At 30.5% G+C, this 20274-nt stretch overlaps 1 protein-coding gene across 2 annotated transcripts; it reads left to right on the forward strand.

Moving 5' to 3' along the window:
* The first annotated feature begins 251 nt into the window (after positions 1-251).
* Positions 252-4773, forward strand: LOC107899688 (5'-deoxynucleotidase HDDC2). 2 transcript variants are annotated; one of them, XM_016825460.2, is made up of 8 exons: positions 252-586; positions 695-819; positions 906-943; positions 1068-1178; positions 1315-1394; positions 1916-1952; positions 3431-3472; positions 4384-4773. In XM_016825460.2, exons 1-8 carry the CDS (start codon positions 311-313, stop codon positions 4449-4451), a joined length of 777 nt encoding a protein of 258 aa, XP_016680949.1. In that variant the 5' UTR covers positions 252-310; the 3' UTR covers positions 4452-4773. The 2 variants fall into 2 exon arrangements, with proteins under 2 accessions (XP_016680949.1, XP_040947465.1); XM_041091531.1 differs by lacking the exon at positions 4384-4773 and having other exon boundaries at positions 262-586; positions 3390-3473.
* The last annotated feature ends 15501 nt before the right edge of the window (positions 4774-20274 follow it).

The following is a 20274-nucleotide window of genomic DNA, read 5'->3' on the forward strand; positions in this document are numbered from 1 at the left end:
CCTCATGAAGTCTACTTCATCTTATTCGAATTTTTTTTTTCTATATTTAGCTTTTGGACTTCAAAATATTTACCACTATTCGATAAAAATTTAGGTATCAGAAAATATATATAATTAGTACTAAAACGTGTATCGATAAAATAAAATGCTGCCGCATAGATGGTGACGTGGATGTTCAGATCGAACTTTTGAATCAATATTCTGGAATATACCATTTTTTCCACCAAAAAAATTGATATTTGCCGCAACGAATCAGATTAATTAATTAAAATAAGAGGGAAAAGAAAAAGAAAATCCAAAAAAGAAAAAGATGGGGAGTGGGAGCCGAATAGTGTTTCCTTGTAGAGCCTTCTCACTGGCATTCCTAGTCCCTTCTTTCACTTCCTCAACGCAACTCAGCCTCAAATCTTTCCTCGCCCACACCTCTCTTCCCCCGACTGCCTTCTCTTTTCTCCGAATGGCTTCCTCATCATCTTCTTCCCTCACCAACGGTAACGATATCAATCCTTCCAATGACGCTGCTGCCCCTTCTCCCCCCTCCGCTTCCTCTGCCATCGATTTTCTCACTCTCTGTCACCGCCTCAAGGTATTTTTTAAATTATTCACTCAAAAAAATTTGAACAATTTCTTTCCTTGAAATTTCTTTTAATTTGATATAGTTTTGTAACGTGATTATTATTGTTGGAATGAATAGACGACGAAACGAGCGGGGTGGGTGCGGAGAGATGTACAGAATCCGGAATCTATAGCTGATCATATGTATCGAATGGGATTAATGGCTTTAATTGCTTCTGATATTCCTGGAATTGATCAAGACAAGTTAGTTGTACTACCTTTTTTCCCCCTTAATATTTTACAAATTTCAGTTAATTCTTTGACTGAGAGGTTTCTTCTAATTTATTTAGGTGTGTTAAAATGGCCATTGTTCATGATATCGCTGAAGGTTAGATTAAAAAAACGTCTTTTAGCTTAATTTTAAAAAAATTAAAATTTGATTTGTTTGTATAAATATGATTTTTTTAGCTTACCATAATCACAATGTTGTATTTATCTATGTGTTTGAACAGCCATCGTTGGTGATATTACCCCTTCAGATGGTATTTCTAAGGCTGAGAAGAGTCGAAGAGAGCGTGAAGCCTTAGATCATATGTGCAAATTACTTGGTGGAGGGTCTAGAGGTTTACCTTATTGTTCTTTCTTTTAACTCATAGTCGTTTATGAAAAATGAGGGCAGAGTTGGGGGGGAGGGGGGTTGAACTTGAATCTCATAATGATGTATAATTCGACCTAATTTTTCTGCTTAATTGATTGCAGCGAAAGAAATAGAGGAATTATGGATGGAATATGAAGAAAATACTTCCTCTGAAGCCAAAATCGTCAAAGACTTTGACAAGGTATGTAATGCAGGTGTTTGTATATTTCTATTATTCATGATTTATCAATAAAACGGAACATCTCAAATGCGTTGTTTTTTTCAAAGATACATATCAAATGTGAATTGTTTGGCTAATATTTTTTATTACACTTATATTATGCCCTAGAATAGAAGAAGTGATGATTGAATAGCATGCTTAGTTACTTGTATGATGATAAAAATAGTAATTTCTTTGTTTCCAACCTATGGTTGTAAGTTGTTCAATTTTCATTTTGTATTCTGCTTATTTGTGTTCATCTCATCTTCAGTACATATGATGAATTAATCTTTAATTCACCAATCTCTATGCATATTCAGTTTAGTTCTCCTTTGATTATAGCATTTAGACCTCAAATTATTGCAAGTTTAATCCTATTTCAACTGATGTTGGTGATTTTTTATCAGTGGCTACCTATAAACATATTTTTAGGTCTGTAATCATAATTCTCTAAGCTGATAAATGCTTTCTAATCTGATGTTGGGTTGTCCTGTTACATGCAGGTGGAGATGATACTTCAAGCCTTAGAATATGAGAATGGTAAGACTTCTTGTTCTTGACTTTTTCCCTTGATTTTTTTTCATTGCATATTTGCATAAGCATCAGCGTTTATGATCTGATCATAATGGCAATTCACCTTAAACATATGGCTTACAGAAACATTAAATAGTTTTAAACATTTCTCAAGAATAAGCTATAACTTTCTAAGAATGAGAGCCAAGCTGGGGAGAAAGAAAAAAGGAAAAAGGAAAAGGAGTGTTTAAAGCTTAGAGGCAATGTAGGATAAAGCCTGGTTTTGATGGTCTTAATGAAAGCTGAGTATTGGAATTATTATTGCTGATTTATTTACTAAGATGATGAATTAGTTTTTTATAAAATTAATACAATCATGCTACATTTGGTAGGAGTATTGTTTTTTAGGCTTAATGACAAATTTGGCCACTAACGTTTGTCCAAATGGCCCTAATTGTATTTTTTAGCCTTTTTTGGCCATCAACCTCTGTTCTTTTTTTCAATTTGCTTTTTCTAACAGATTTAATGAAAGTACCGTTAAAAAAGTTAACGGGTATGATGTGGAGTTTCATATGTGGAATATATTTAATGAGATATAATTTATTACTTAGATAACCCAATAAGATAATTAGATGTGGAAAATAATAAAATAAATAATATATTAAATTAAAAAAATAACTCTTAATTTAAAGAAAATAAACGTAACTATCTAAAAAAAATTAACTCAATAGAAAAATTTCTCAGTAAACAAACGAATGAAAGATTGAAACCTTTTGAAAGAAAAGAAAAATTGAAACCTTGAATTTATTCATTAAATCTGTTAGAGAAAGCGAATTGGAAAAAAAAAACAAAGGTTGATGGCCGAAAAAGGCTCTAAAATACAAGTAGGGCCATTTTGATAAAACATGCAAACGTTAGTAGCCAAATTTATCATTAAGCCTATTTTACACATGTTTTAGTATATGAGTTAGCAATAAACTAATTCAATTGGTAATATTTAGCCACCCTCATGACTTATTTTTAGCAAAAAGAGAGAAAAATTCACTTATTTTGAAGAGCTCTTATTTTTTACTAGAGTTTTTACTCATTTTTCTATTTTCAAGTTTAAATTTGTACTAACTATTATTTATTTTATGTGTAACTATTCTAATACATATGTAATAGATCAGCCTTTTCCATATAAACGAGGCATCAGTACAACCTAACGCTTAAAATTTAAAATCATTCTGATATCATATGTTGCTGAGATGAAATAAATGTCTCTTGTTTGCTGCTGAGGTTTATTTCATCATATTTTTGTTCCTGGATCTTGGGCTTAAATAATCTATGTGATGGACTTGTGGTGCATGCATTTCATATGCTGCGGAATGTCTAACATTCTAGAAAATTAAGATATACCGTCTTTTTAAATTATTTATTTTTCAAAATTTGCACCTACTTTTCAATTTTAACTAATCTCTGTAGGCATTACTCTTTGTAAGAATGTTTCATCTTGACTTATGCAGAGCAAGGGGTGGATTTGGATGAGTTTTTCCAGTCAACTGCTGGTATGTAATTTAAACCTTTTGCAGTTCTGTGGTTTTTACTTTTTTTTTTTGGGTTCCATAATGGATTTTAATAATTTTTAAGACATTTAAACTCAAAAATAGAATAAATTTGAAAGACCAGTTCAGTAACTCAACCTTTTAATTGGTTTTAGATGTTCAATTAAGCGCTTTGACGTTTCATTGGTTCAATCTGGACATATCTGTTAAATGCCGTTTGACATGGCATAATATGATTCACCTCAAAGACAAAATTAAAAGGAAGGTTTCATTGGTTCAATCTGGACATATCTGTTAAATGCCGTTTGACATGGCATAATATGATTCACCTCAAAGACAAAATTAAAAGGAAGATAAGCAGCGGAGCTAATAGAATATGTCATTATAATACTTAGTGGTTTTAAGACGAGCACTGTAGCATTTAGAAAAGTTTGAGAGCAAAAGAAAAAAAAAAAAGCTTATAGGCGAATAAGATGCTTCAGAACTGAAGAGGCTATATAATGATGCTGTTTAAGTAGTGGGGAGCGACGTAAGAGTTGGGAGAATGGGAACTGCAATCAGGAAGGTTTTGTACGACTGTTTTGGAGGTGATACAGGATTCAGAAAAATGATCTTACCTACTTGGTAAAGGTGAAAGGATTCTTCACGCTCTGCTTCTTTAAGAACTTCTGTTGAGGAAACCATTTCCGATTAAAACAAAATTTCATTAGTCCTCATCTCTTTTTGACCTTGAAACTGGGAAACGCTTTGTTAACGATAGCTCACCTTAGCAAACTTATTAATGTACATAGATGCCATTCTATCTTTAGTATTTAACCTAAACTTGCTTGGTTGATCTAAAACAAATAATTTGCATTATTCATGAGCAAACTTGATTTTGGCTGCTAATAAAGGTAAATTAACTTATATTACAGGGAAGTTCCAGACTGAAGTTGGAAAAGCTTGGGCCTCGGAAATAGCATCAAGAAGAAAACAACGTTGACTTGAAAAGCTTGGACTTGGTAAAAAGGCTATGCAGCTAACTGTTCTTGTCTTCTGCTGATTTCTGGCATGGTTAGTTCAAAAGAGCCTATTTTTCAGTTACTAATGCCCGCTATTGTTATCTTTTTAATTCATACTAAAATCATTAAAATAGCTAGGCATCTTGTCATTTTTTTTCCAGTTCTCTTTAATCAAGTCTACCTATGGTAATGCTTTTGGGACTGCTAAAACAAATTTGGAAAACCTTAGTTGTCAGAAAATATTTTCCTTACTGTACATCCTTTCTTTCAAGATTGATTTATGAAATTCTTTCGAAACCCAAATTTCCCCCCTCCTTATTCCAAAAAGAGGTCCTTTGTTCTCCCTAAATCAAAATTGTCATTAACTTCTTTCTAATCGTCTTCAGGTGTTAAGCGAAATTATCAGCGTTCTATCTTCTTCTTTCTTTCTTTATATATATATATATTCAAATTTGGGGGAGGATGAGTTCTATGGAAATTGATGCTAACCTTGATCTTGCAAGTTATTTTTTGCCATTAGATACGTAATTTATTGGCAAAAGCCATTATCATATAGCTAGAACATAAGTTTTTTCCTGATGAAATAGCTACCAAATACAAGTAGTTTTTTTGTTCGATTTTTAATAATGATTGTCAAATGAATTGGATCAAGGTGTGTTTTATTTGTTGATGAGTATAGAGTCATCTTATTGTCGATTGGAGTTTGATAATTTGAAAAAAATTAATAACTCAATGACTTATTGAAAATTTTTGAATAGTTTGGTGATTTAAAATTTTATTTCGAAGAGTTTTTAAATAGTTTAATAATTATTTTGTAATTTTTTGAAGTTAAGTGGTCGGAAAAGTAAATGCATTAATAATTTAGTGATTTTGGAGACTTTGGGTGTAATTTATGAAATTTCGTTGAAATTAAATTATTTAAAAAATAGGATAAGAAAACTACTAATAATTGAAATAAAACTAACATAATAAGAGTGTTTTGAGTGGAATAAAATTTGGTATGACTATTTTGAATGGAGTAAAATTTTCTAGTCATTGAAATTCTTAGATTTCACTAGGTTTATTGGCACAGTAAAATATTTAAATTAAAAAAAATAGATATGATAACTTATTTAAAAAAATAGATATGATAATTTTTTAATGTTGTCTGTGAAATAGAAAGTATACTGTGAGTATATTCAATATTAATCCTACTTGAATATGTCAAATTTAAGAAAAATGAAATAATGCAAAATATATCATGAGCATAAAAAAGATGCATGATATAAAAATTTGATAGATTAACATGAATGCAATTTGTAATATGAGTTAAGATTAATAAGCTTCTGTTTTAATAGAGAATTGAGAGTTTGAGTTCGATTTTAAGTGATTTTATTCTCTTTCTCAATTATTAAAAGGAAAATGAATTAAAAAGAAATATTTGATGCACTCTTGATAAATAAGATATATCATATAATAAAAACGAAATTAAATAAATTCAAATGTAACTTTTTTTTTCTAATATATGGTCTTCTGGTTTACTAGTAGAATGTAAAACTATTTATAAATCGAATAAAGAACAATATAAATGAGAAGTAAATATATAAATGCGTGAAATTTTAAATAAGATACTTTAAAAATGGAAAATAATAATTGTGACAAACTATGCTCAAGAGAATATGAATGTAAGTATAATAAGTGGGGGATGCCAGTAAGATTTTTTTTAATTTATTATTATTTAAGAAAACGATATAATTGAGTATTAATTCTAAAAATATAGAAATGATTTCATAAAATCTTTTAAATAACTCTTCAAGAATTTTTGAAAAATAATTATTTTATAAAATAATTATTTATATAAAAATAAATGGATCTCTCTTTCCGAACTAAAACTTAAAAAAATTTTGATCTTTTTATTTTCTTTCAACACTTATTATATTACCATTAATTTTTATTTTTTATTTATTTTTTTACTTTCTTGAATTTTTACAAGATAGGTGTTCAATATTTTAATACTTTCATGTTGGTCTCCCGAATTTGGTAGTATCTGCTTTTCTTTTTCATGTTTTATTGATTAAGCTCTAAAAAAATTAGAATTGAGACTTTCTTTTTTTATGATAGATTAGGATTTTAGGTATTGTTTGATAAACTGAAAAATTAAATACTAAAAAAATTGAATGTTGAAAAATAAGTATTGAAAAATTAAGTACTAAATTTAAGTTAATATATTTCTTAAAAAAATTAAATATCAAATATGATTAGATTGTATGATAAGTATAATTTTTTAAAATTTTGAAGGTAAATTTTTTAAAAGACAATGTTAAAAGAAATAAAACAAAAAGAATTGAAATTTTTTTATATAAGTAGCTTTTTATTCACAGATCAGTTTTCACATTTTTTTATTTAAAAAATCCTACCATTTGCGTTTTATTATGGATTATCAAACATGTTTAATAAAAATAAATATTTGAAAATTTTAATTTTCAGATTTAAATTTTTTCAATGGCTTATCAAACAAGACCTTCATTTTTTTTATGTAATGCTTTTGGGATATCATTTTTATGAGATTTAAATATCGTGATTGGTTAATAATTAGGTTTGATTAGTAAACATTCTTGAAGAAATTAGGATTGATTGGATTTATAATATTAAAATTCTTGAAATTTTGATTAGAATGTTCACATTTTTATTTAGAAATTGTTGTTACTAGTGTGATTATTGTAATTGTAAATTTTGTGTTCGAAAAAGAAATAGTATATTGCATTAACATTTTTATTTAGAAATTGTTGTTACTAGTGTGATTATTGTAATTGCAAATTTTGTGTTCGAAAAAGAAATAGTATATTGCATTTCAATGACACCAAAAAGCACTTAAGTAGTTTTTAATTTTATGAAAGCAAATTGCAAATCATTTGTTGGTTTCATGAAAACCTCTATTTATTTGAGGTTTAGATTTATTTATTCTAAATGTTCAATAAGAATAAAAAAAACATTTTAAAAAAAAGTTACAAGTGAAATAGAAGAACAATAATATTAAGCATTGGTTTTTATAACTTTAATAAATGATTTAATTTAAAAAAATTCACTTCACAATTCAAATTTCTTTATTTCACTTCAATATTGAAACATAATTTAAGCTTAAAATGGAATCATTGTGAATTTTAAAATACAAATAAAGAAAAAACAATATGAAGGTGACAAATAGATATAATTGTATAAAGATCAACATAAGATGTATCATTAGGCTAGAAAAAAAGTATATAAAATTTATAATTCTTCGATAAGATAAAAAATAACATTAACAAACCCAAATAAACGAATGTATCACACTCAATAGAATGAATTTATGTAAATTTAAGTTAATTGCTCCAAACACCTCCAAACATGTCATTTTAAATTAGTTTCTAAATTTTTAAATATTATCTGGATTATTAAAGTTATATTAATTGGGTCTTTTCGTTATTAAAATTGTTAATATAACCATTAGATGATGCAGAAGATGTTGTATGACATAATTTAAAGTGATTTTTTCAGAGAAAATGAATATTGCTAGAATGCCATAAAAATTTTGATTTTGAGGTTACAAAATTTTTAGAAATGTTTTATTTTTCTCTCTAGAGTTCTGTTGAAGCTGTTACTTTTAAAATTTATGTGGCAATTCACATAAGATTTGACGTATTAAATTAAATATTTTAATAATAAAATGACCTAATTGATATAATTTTAATAGTATAAAATATAATCAAAATGTTTTAAAGTTTGAAGATAATTTAAAATAAAAGTTATAGTTTAGAGTGTGGTTGAAAATAAGTAGTAACGGAAATATTAGATTTTCTATTGGCATTTACTGTGATGTTTAAATTTCCTAAACACCATTCAAAAGACGACATATATTTTATTTTGAAATCTATAATGTACGAAATAACTTTAATTTTGTTGGCACTCCAAATAACTTGTAATGATGTTCATTAATCAAGCTATTTTTCGCTAACTAATGGAGTGCTCCATGTCAGCCTATTTTTAACAGAGTTAACCTTGGAGTAACGATATCATGTTTGAAAATTTTAGGTATCAAAATGATAATTGGATACAATGTTTGGGGTTAAATTGTGAGTTAACCCTAAAATTATGTATATATCACATTTTACATCAATTGTTTGAGAAATTATAACTAATATATGAATATTTCAAAAGTGAAAATTAAATACTAATTGTTTTACAAATGTTAGTGGTCAAAATGTAAACTTTTAAAGTCAGATGATCTAAATAAAATTTTTGAAAAAGTAAGTGAACAAAAATATTATTTAAAAAAAATCATTTAAAGAACTATCGTTATGCTGCATGAACATTGTTACAAGGTGTTTTTTTTTCTCTACTTTTCTTTTAAGGAAAAATCGAAGATGTGAACGTGAACTGTGCACCAAGTAGGGTCTCAGGAAGGGTCTCAGGAAAGGGAAGTGAGTCAAATTTGATCACTTAAAAACCAAGCCTTTCTTTGTTAGAGCCAATCCTAGACATGCAATTCTCATTACCACACTTCTCAAAGTAATCAAATAACCTAAAAGAGTAAATAGAACAATACAACACATGTATTTTTTTATTACCACACTTTTTATTTTTAATTGATCAACTGTGGATCATCTCATACGTATAAATCAAAATTATAATATAACATAATATAAATATAAAAAACAATTATAAAACAGATATATAAGGAGATGGGTAGTTAAAATAAAATTGCCAGCCAAGGTTTCTATGGTTTTATTTCTAGAAAATAAATGAAAAATAAAAATTACACAAATTTTTACCACAAGGCATTCCTTGGGTCTTCAACCGCCATTGCTCCATCTTCTCCTCTTCATCGACTCTTTTCAAAAAAATACATTTAAGTCCTATGTTTGTTTTTGGCTCACAAGAATTCTATGAATTTAAAAAAAAAGTCCTACGTGGAGATGATAGTCCACGATCTATTTCCTAAGAACCACAATCTTGGAAAAAAATAACAATTATATAACAAATATATAATATCACATTCATTCCTATATATAACTCAAAACATGCATAAGATCTAAATAATGCCACTTTTTATATAATTTAATCATTCAAGAAGAAGATAAATCTATTTTCATTATCTGTTTATACTTATAGATAGAGCACAAACTTGCTTAATTTTGTTGTTATTGTTCTAAAATATCTAGGGTTGCTAAGAGGCCTATTTATAGACTAAAATTCATGTACAGTTATGATTGAAACATCCCTAGAATAATCAGAGTTTAATTGAAAAAATATATCAGAGTTTAACTAGGAGAAGAAACTTGGTTGCGTAGGGAACACATTACCACGTCGTGACATGAATATTAACACGTTGTGACACCAGACATTTGTTCTCGTTGGGACGAGGTGTTTCTTCTCGTGTGGACATCGTGGTCGCGTCGTTGAGATGATGCCTCTTCCTCATTGGAACGTTAATTCTGTTTCAGCCAAATATGCAAGGCATGCTCCACAAATCTCTAAATTTACTCGTATTTTTGAAACACCTTTGTCGAGCCTCGCCAGGGGCCTAATTGTCACAGCCCAAAATTGGGAATAGAAGTTTTGAGGCTAAATTAGGAATTTTAGCTTGGAATGGGTTTGAAAATTTTGAATTGTGGTAACCCAAAATTGTTTTCGTCTATGACATTTTGGAAATTAAAACAATTTTTAAAAATAATGTTTAAAAGACTTTCAATTTTGAAAGAAGGACTGATTTCTAAAAGGGTCTAAATTATGAGTTTTTAAAAGGCAATTAAACCAAAATTTAATTTTCACCCTATTTCCCCTTCATCTTTCTAAAACCCACGTTAGTCTTTTCTCCATTTTTTTTGCCGTCCATTGCATTTCAAAGCTCCTCTCATTCAATTTTGATCCCCATGCTTAATTCCTTAGATTTCTATCATTTCCCAAGCCATAAATCTCCATAAAATTTCAAGAAAAACACCCAAAACACCATTGATTTTGTCATCTCTCAAGCTTGTGGGTTTTTAAGGTTTTTAACCAAAAGCTCATTTTTCTTCCATCGAAGATAACAATTTGATTCCTTATTAGTTTTTGATGTTATTTGATCATTTAAATTTGGCTTTTAGCCATTAAATCGCATGTTTTAAAAAAAAGCCAAAGATTGGGTCGTTAATGGTGGATTTCAGGATTTTGAACAAAATTATGGTTTCAAAGTATTTTTCAATTAGTTTTGACATGATTAGAAGGTTTCTAAACATTTCTTAAAGTTTGAATTTTCGTGAAAATTTCCATAAACATGTCAAAAATTTTGATACCATGAATTGGTAGGTTTGAGTAGTTTAAAGGTTGAGAATGAGTCGTAGGTGAGTAATTAGATGAACATAATCAGTTTTAGGCAAAAAGATTAAGTATAGACTGGGATAATTGAAATTCAAGTTTGCCATGTCGAATGTTTCGATTACAAGAGAATTTAGCTTGGGCTTGTGTTTAGATTGTTTGAAGTGAGTCTTTGCCTGATTGTTGATTGTGTATATTATGTGATTATTATGTGTAAAACATCGGAACCATTGGAGCCTTCTATGAGCAAGGCGAAAGGCAAGGAAAAGTTAGTTTAAGCTTTCGACAATTAGGCGAAAGCGTGATCGGTGAGTGCTTGGAATTGCTACTTGTAGACATGATTCATAGTATTATTTGGGAGCTTAGGAATATTCTAAACCCCTATCCTAAGTTCTGAGTGTAAGCTTTCTATTTCTGTTGATTTATTTTGGCAATTATGTGATTATGTGAATAATTGTGGATTGATTATTATGATACGAAATTTTGATATGAGACATGTGTGATGACTATGGTGAATTGTGTTGTGTTGTGGGTATGATATACATGCCAAATGACAGTGATAATGATATGCTAATAATGCAAATATGTAGCGAAAGCGAGATGAATTTTGGTAAGTATATATGTGTTAAATTATGGAATGTAATATTATTATGACAGGTAATATGTGAGAATACTTGTATGTGATATATGATGTACTGATTTTAATGAACACATATGTGGTCGAATATGTGATGGCTCAATGATCATTATTGTGGCACTTAAAGTGCAATTAAATGTGAATCCAATAAGCATGTATTGTATACAAGTTGTGATGTAAATTGATGAATATGAATAGAGATGATGTGCATTAAATCAATAATTAAAAATGTGTAGTTGTGGATATTTTGGCCTTGTGATCTATTGAAATTGTTGGATATAGTTGGCATGCCATAGGATTGTGAGTACTCACCTATATGTATTTTGTTTTTGGGCATTAAGGCCATGGGACAGGTTGGAGAGACAAGAGAATGTGAGTTAAGCTCCATCCTATGGGACATGTTTGGTGTGTTGGAGAGTGTTAGCTTTATGCTTCACTTTTTGGGATATATTCGATTGTATGAGTCAATTGGTGTGTTAGAGATCTGTGTATCAGTTGTATGGTGATAGAGCGTACTTTTATATTTCATAGCCTCAAGTGCCAAATTATTGTTTAAATGTGATATTATATATTGTGATAATACGATATGAGGTGGATGCATAAACATGTGAATATATAATATGCTAAATTAGTTGATTTAAGTTTCATGAAAATGTTTTATATTCTCATAGTAAATTGCAAATGTAATTGTGGTTTGGGTCATTTCCATTTAACTTGTGAATGCATGTGAATATATCAGTTAGACTTGTGATTTATTAAAGTATGTATACGTTATTTTGTCTTGATGAATTATTGTTAAATGAATTACATATATAAGCGAGTTGAGTGTAATTGCATATAGGAGCATATGTTAATTTTATGGTTTAATGAAACGTGAATATGTTATTTTGACTTGGTTAGAATATGATTGTGAACGTGTTGTAGTATGCTCTTGTTTAACCTTTGATATTGTGTATACTTTGTGGTTACTCTAGCATTCACTAAGCGCATTTAAGCTTACCTACTCTCTCAAACCATTGTAGATATTTAGCATTTACTATGTGAGAGATGTGGGGATACAAAGAAGTGATCCAAGTTAGGCTTTAGTTTTTGTGTAGGTGATACTATTATTATTATTATTCTTTGAACTGTGGGAATAACGCAATGATTGATTATTATTGTGGTCATCAGGATATTTTATGGGTTTAGTTTTCTAGCATTTTTTATGGATGTTATAATTATTTCATTGGTATTGTGTTGGTTTGAATATTTGCTATGTTGAAGTGCCATGAACTGTATGAAAGGTCAATGGACGTTGAATAAAGTGGTAGATTTGTTGCATAAATATTGCCATGATGTTTTGAATGTTTTCATAGCTTATTTGCTCTTAGAATTTATGGACTTGGAAGTTTTTATGTTGATTCCTTGCTCGGACATATTTTCGATGAATGAACTGTTATTATGGTCGTTTTGACGATGGTCTGATGAGGTAAAATTTGCATGTTGAATAGTTATTAGTTAGAATGGATTATATGCCTTAAACTATTGTATTTTTGCTGTCTGGAGCAGGGTATCGATATTCAGGTTTTAAAATCGATACCTCCATGATTTTCGAAAGTGCAAGAAATCAGTAGTGTAAATTGGTATCGATACTATCATGAGTATCAATACTTGAGGTAATAAAACCGATACTTTTCAAAATATACCGATATTTTTTGAGTTTTAATTTTTAAGAGAGAAACAGAATGCTATTTCGGTATCGATTTTTCAAGCGGTATCGATACCATATAAGAAAATTATCAGTATCCCAATTTCAGTATCGATACCTATGTTAATTGTATTGAAATTTTGTTGAATGATTCATATGCATGCTGTAATTGCGTAATAAGCTTGATTAATGTTTGTATGGCTTAATATAATGCTGCTTTGAGTATTCATAACTTAGGAACTCTATATATGTTTAAGATTAATAATGCAGCATTAATCGCATGTTCGATGAGATATTTGGCTATGATTGTTGATGAGACGGTGGTGTAACATCTTAATATTCGAGCTCGACGTCTAGGTCAGGTATAGGGTGTTACACTAACTTGATCTCTGTCGAATGCTTAGTTAGAGTAAGCCCAAAGACCAATCATGAGATGATTTTAATCACATCCTCATTTTACCTTGCTTATTAATAGAAGACATTGTCATTGTTATTTCAGTTTCTTTTTCTGTATGTGTAAATAAACTGATTAATAATAAAGTCCTGAGAATAATATGATTATTCTTAAATGGTCCTTAGTCAAGTATTATTGTGGGCTTGGACAATAATAATGCATTGAGACTAATGTGTAGTTGATTGATGACAAAATATTGTCATTGATATGAGGATATCAAAATAAATACTTGATTTTGTGTTAGAGAACTGACCTGCTATAAGTATGTTTCTTAGATTATTATGTGATAGTCACAACATTACTCATAGTGATAACTATGTAAACGATCCTCAGACTTGAGATCATTATTGTCCAAACATCATGAGTCGCATATTTTGATATAGTCAAACGTCTACCGTAACAGGTTGTACTATAAATACTGATGTTGGGTATGCCACAATCTATGTAGTGGGATATGATTGATCAAGATAGGATTTGTACCTCCTATATAATGGGAGCAATATCTTAGGCCATTTGATAGTGTGAGACTAGAAATGCATGGCCATGCTCAAATAAGTTAATATGAGATACCACACTTATTTGTTTATTGTAGTCTACTAAAAATATCAAGAAATATGAGATTGGAATATCCAAGTGTGACTATACCATGAATTGTGTCCAGTTTAGATATAAAGGATAAAATGATATAATACATGAAAAAATTTATCACAAAAAGGTTATGTTGAATCACGACTTGTTGTAACTTGGGTAGCAATGATGCATTGCTAGATGTCATTCATTGATTGTAATGTTAGAAATGTTCTAGTATTACTACTAACGTTACAAGAGCATATAGGGTTACACCTTATGGTTGAAGCGAACAGAATTGAAATACAGTTGGTATTGTGCTTAGCTGTCATATGAATTACATTAATTATTGAATTAATTTAATTTGATAGTTAAATACTGAACACATTATATGTACAAACTTGTTGTACACAAATAGAGAACATAGTTAATATTAATATATGAATTTGATTCATATAAAATATTAACTGAATATAGTTTATCGAAATTATTAAAATAAATAGTTTTAATATTTTCGATCAAAGATAAAAATACATGGAAGTTGATATTCTTTTAGAAAGAATATAATGTTTTTAATACTTTCCATATGTTTCTCTAAAAATAAGGGAATAACTTTGTTTTCTTAATATGTGATATTAAAGAAAAAAAATATAAATCCCTAGTCATGCGTAGGGTTACCAAGAAAAATAATAGAGATGGCCTAGCAATCGTTTTTGATAATTTTTCTTTGAAAGGTTTGAAAGAATTTTATTGTTCGTTCTTTGATCAGGTAGACTACGTAGAGGCCGAGACAGTTTTGTTGTGGCTTGGAATCAACATCACGTAAGATCAAATAGAAAAGGTATATCTCTGACCTTGTTTTAACTCAAATTTGTTCATCGTACATGGATCCATGGTTGATGGTTGCCAGAATAATTTTTCCGCTGTGCCACAGGGTGTACCGACGATCCAACATGCTTACCAAGTCCAAACAGTGCCTAAACTTGGAAATTGGAAGACTCTTTTGATCATGTCTGCTGGATTGTTCTCTATGCCAATTTTGAGAATTTGTGTAACGTCCTATACCCAACCTGATTTACTGGACCTGGATATAGGATGCCACAATACAAAAATACGTAACAAAAATTTTACAACGGTAAAAATCATACTGAACATACTTCTTATTTATTTATATTCTTTCTAAGTCAAAAGATTTTAAAAGAGATGTTTACAAAATACAGTAGTTTCTTGAAAGTAGTTTAATACATTACAACTTAAAACTTTGTTAAAACCCAATTAATCATGGCATAGAGTACTGTTCACCATATTCCTGCGAGTGCCTTTCTGTATGCATAATCTCACTATTCAAATTGCCACCTAGGCGTATTCCTGGCTTGATCCCTTCTGACATACTGTTTCAATACTAGGAACCTGCATTACAAATAGATGCCTATAACTTCAATGAAACTTAGTGAGTCTCAACCAATATTATGTTTAATGTTATTGTTGGACTCCCCTAATTAAAGATTTTGGACTTCTCTTTAGACTTTTCCCATCTCTACACTTAACCACCTTATACACATTCCACCTGATGAGCAGATCACAAACTTCACACCATAATGCGGATCCTATTTCACAATCCCTTCTGAAGATAGAATTTGGATACATTTCTTGGAATGATATACATGCGGATACTACTATTGGTGGATTCTTATACTGGCTCTGGCTGCTAACATAATTCCAGTCATACCATATCTTTAAGTTGATCCAACAACAAACTTATTCCAATGAATACAATGTTTTAGACCGTCCAATATAATCCCAGGTGACTTTGGTACATAACGTGAGAACTTCCAGGTTTGGCGGGCATTTACACAACCTATAATTACAGATATGCCAAGTTCTCCGTCCTGGCGTGTTACTATAGTGGGTTCATCCATCAGGTACACTATCGAGAACTCTTTCAGAAAATGCCTCAAAGGCATACCCCGATCTTGCTACAAAGACGGACTAACATCTCGCACTTAGGCATTACAAAATTCACCATACATACTTTCCAGATACTCGTAAGAAAGGTTTTCTAGATAACTTCGCCACTAAAGCTTTACAGATAATTCACTACAAAGGTTTGGTTTGGTTTTCCACCAAGGCACCACATAAAAATTTCATGTTTAACGATATGAATTTTCCTAAAATCATCATTGCCTGAGGTTTGACCATCATTGCCTTGGGACACGCAAAAACCCTTATAGACAAATACGGTTCATCCGTCATTTCTAGAATGTACCACGGCCATGGTCTTTCCACATATCTGCCATACTGGCCTTTTTTATGTTTACTATCCCAACGAACCTCGTGTTTACGGTTCCGAAAAAATACAGTCTCACCATATTGACTTTCCTATTTAGTTTTCGGATGGACATCATCAAAGCACCATCGCAGGGTCTATTATCACATCACATAGTTTCCCGACACTTCGCATGAACCCCATTAACACCAGCCATATATTGTCATGTATCACTCAATTAACATAATGGTTACATTTACATAGATTTCACTCATACCCTTAATGGAATCATACTTTTCAACAAATAATTTCCCATACATGCTTACCACACATTGTTATTTTCATGCAACACATCATACACTTTAGCACATATATACAGATGCTTCATAGAAAACACACAAACATAATACTACAACTCCTCAAGAAGATATGCTCATCTAGATGAATATCAACCATCCAAAGAATCATTATAAGATAATATACAGGAGATAGCTCTAGACTCTCACTAGAGACCTACCTATACCTCGACTTGGAGCTCATGTGTCAATTGTCTTTCCCAACCCAATAGTAGCAACTGCTTACAAGAATAAGGAATTTCCATTAAAATCCCAATTATATATAATTTACTAACATTTTAGCTATATGCGATCCCCTATACAGCGCCTTCCTCTCATATCCTATTGTTATTTTTAACATCCTTAGTCTTCAATAATCGTAACATACAGAGCTATAAGGCTTATCAGAAGGTTGAATTATCCACTAATTAAATGAAATCTTAGCTCTATCTTAACAAAAAAGAAGAGAACATTTAGGTTATAAAAAAGAGCTAGAACGTCAAGTAGAAAGAAAAACCATCTCCAAAGCCCCTCTCATCTTTCACCTTATATATACTCCCGATCCCTTTGATTTCCCTACCAAATTTGAGGGTAGGTAAAAGTAAGTTCGACGAAGATCCACATTACTGTTTGACCATTCATGGGGAGGGTCAAATCAGTCTACTTGACTCCCAACTAATCCTGTTATGAGAACCAATTTGAACAGTGCTCATGCAAACTAGGCGTACTAAACCTTGACGGTGACTTATGTATGGCGTAGTCTTAAAGACAATTAAGTATCCTACAGCTTTCTTATACACTTGGTAGGCTCTTCATACTCAGCCAAAACTTTGGGGCGTACTCTTCCTTAGGTGTACTCTTTCCTCGCTTGAAGATACCCTATAAATAAATCTTTAGATATTGCAAACGGGCAGATACTTTAATGCTAGTATGCGCCAATGCTCTAACTCACCAACAAGTCAGTATGGTGACGAATTATACTACCATATTGTACCAAAATAGTTTACAGATATACCTCACTAGCCATTTTGGATCGCCATTTTTGGGGTGTGACAATCTAAACATCTCCTTGAGCGATCACCTCTCAAGTTAAATGGTACCAGATATCTATGTACTTCATTCTTTCATGATGCATTTGCTCTTTCATGAGATGTATGGCACTTTAACTATAAAAATATATCACAATCTTATCGTTTCTATCAACCAGCTCCCCAAATAGACCTCCCAACCAAATGGCTTATTTCACAACCTCTGTGATAGCCATATATTCAGCTTTGGTAGTCAATAAAGCCATAGTGGCTTGAAAGGTGGCTTTCCAACTAATAGTGTAACAGCCTAATTGTAGATCTAGTTAGAACAGTGGTTTTGAGACCACAAATTTGACGAGGAAAAATTTATTTTTTATTATATTTTTATGGTCTAAAATTTCATGGAATGATTTCGTAAAAAGTTCGTTCAAAATTTCAACGTTTGGGCACTCAATTTAGTCAAAAGGACTAAATTGTAAAAAGTGCAAAAGTTGAGTTCTAGAAGCTAGAGGTGTTAAATTGCTATGAAATTTTAAATTGGAGGTCCTTAAATGGCAATTAGACCATTGGTTAACTTGTTGGACAAAAATGGACAAGAGATAAGTTAAATAGGATTTTTTTTAAGTTGGGGGCATTTTGGTCATTTAGTAATTAAAAGAATTAAAAAGGCCAAAATAGCCAAAAATTTGTCCATCTTTAAGAAAAGGCCGAATTTAGCAAGGGGAGAAGCCATAGTTATGGTTTTCAAGCTTCCAAGCTCCATGGTAAGTGATTCTAAGCCCCGTTTTTAATGTTCTTTACGTTTTTGGAGTCCCGGTAACTTGTTTTAGCTATTTCTAGCAATAATTTAACCTAGGGTTTATATTTGGAAAAATACCCATAGGTGAAATGTGTTTATTTTGATGTTTTATGGTAGAATTTAAAGCTAGAAATTATGTTAAACAACTTTTGCTAAGCGATTTTAAGTGAAAACGAGTAAAACGACATAATCGGTAAAAATACCTAATGTTCATAAGTAAGTGTTAGAGTGGGAATTTGATGTTGCCATAGAAGGGAAAAATGTTCATTATGTCATAAAACATAAGAATAAGAGATGAAGTTTAATTTCCGAGCTTTGGGGAAAAAGTGTAAATATGCAAAAGTTTAGGGGAAAAATTGTAATTTTGCCAAAGTTTGAGTTAAGGACTGTTTTGATGAATGTGCATGTTAAATAAGTTAAATGTGTTATTATAGTTCAATAAAGAAGTGGAATCGACCTTGATCAGAGAAAAGAAAAGATTAAAGACTAATTTTATTGTTGCACCAAAGTAAGTTTGTATGTGAATTAATGCATTGTTTTAATGTTATTCAATATATTGTTGAGATTTGAGTGAATATAGATTAAATATTTGATTTAGATTATAAAAAAAATGTGGTTAAGTTTGAGAAAGGTGGTAAAATGTTAAAAAACAAGGTTTTCAATTGAACACTCGGAATAGACCGGAATACATTGGATAAAAAGGGGTCGCTAAGTGCAGATTCCCTGAGGGGTTGCTAAGTGCTGATTCCCCAAATTATTGATTCTAAAGGTGGTTGCTAAGTGCTGATTCCATCGTATATTTGATTGTGAAAAGGGTTGCTATGTGCTGATTCCCCGTATCACTGAATATAAAGGTAGTTGCTAAGTGCTGATTCCACCGCATCTTTGATTGTGAAAGGGGTTGCTATGTGCTGATTCCCCGTATCATTGAATTTAAGGTGGTTGCTAAGTGCTGAATCCACCGAGTAACGGATAATATTTCGAGTGTTCAATAGTGAAATTGGAAAAGTGAACGTACATATGAAATGGGCAAGATTATGTGAGGAATATTGGGTTTGATACTTAATCGACCCATGTGTAAGATGGTATGAAATATCAAAATATAAAAGAGTAAATTTAGAAATAAAATAGTTTTGAACAATAGCAGTTGTGCAACTTTGGAAAATCACCATAAATGGTGGAAATTGAATTAGAGGCTGAATAATATATGAAATTTAATCTGAATGAGTATATTTTCACATGAAAGAAACAGAGTAAGCAAAAAAGTTATATATTTTGAAATATTTGAATTTTAGTGAGATAGGGTTGAATTGATTTCGAAATCCCCTGTTCTAAATTTGGAAAATCACCAAAAATTGTACAAAAATAATTATGGCCTGTATTATACATGCTTGAAATTCTCAATGAGTCTATTTTCAAGAGAAACAAACAAGAACATCGTTTGAATTCTGTACAAAGAGTTAAGTAAATTTTAGTGAAGAGGGGTCAGAGCTGTCGAGCAGTGAAACAAGGGAAGTTAAGAATAAACTGTACTAATTGGCTAAACAAGAAATTCTGAAAATTTTATGGTAATAAGATATGTGAGTCTAGTTTTGGGGAAGGTTAACAGAACTTAATTTGGAGCTCTGTAGCTCCATATAAAAATAATTTATTGACTGTAACTCGACTAGACAGCTTTAAATTTAAATATAAGTGGATAGTGAAATTATGTATAATGCT

The sequence above is a fragment of the Gossypium hirsutum genome, chromosome D04 (genome assembly GCF_007990345.1).
Source record: "Gossypium hirsutum isolate 1008001.06 chromosome D04, Gossypium_hirsutum_v2.1, whole genome shotgun sequence".
Lineage (NCBI taxonomy): Eukaryota > Viridiplantae > Streptophyta > Magnoliopsida > Malvales > Malvaceae > Gossypium > Gossypium hirsutum.

What these genes read in the sequence shown, in the direction of transcription:
- LOC107899688 (XM_016825460.2), top strand. Translation starts at nt 311, where the DNA reads ATGGGGAGTGGGAGCCGAATAGTGTTTCCTTGTAGAGCCTTCTCACTG. An exon ending in ACTTGGTGGAGGGTCTAGAG is followed by an intron (nt 1,179 to 1,314) that starts GTTTACCTTATT and finishes AATTGATTGCAG; the next exon opens with CGAAAGAAATAGAGGAATTA. An exon ending in TCGTCAAAGACTTTGACAAG is followed by an intron (nt 1,395 to 1,915) that starts GTATGTAATGCA and finishes TGTTACATGCAG; the next exon opens with GTGGAGATGATACTTCAAGC.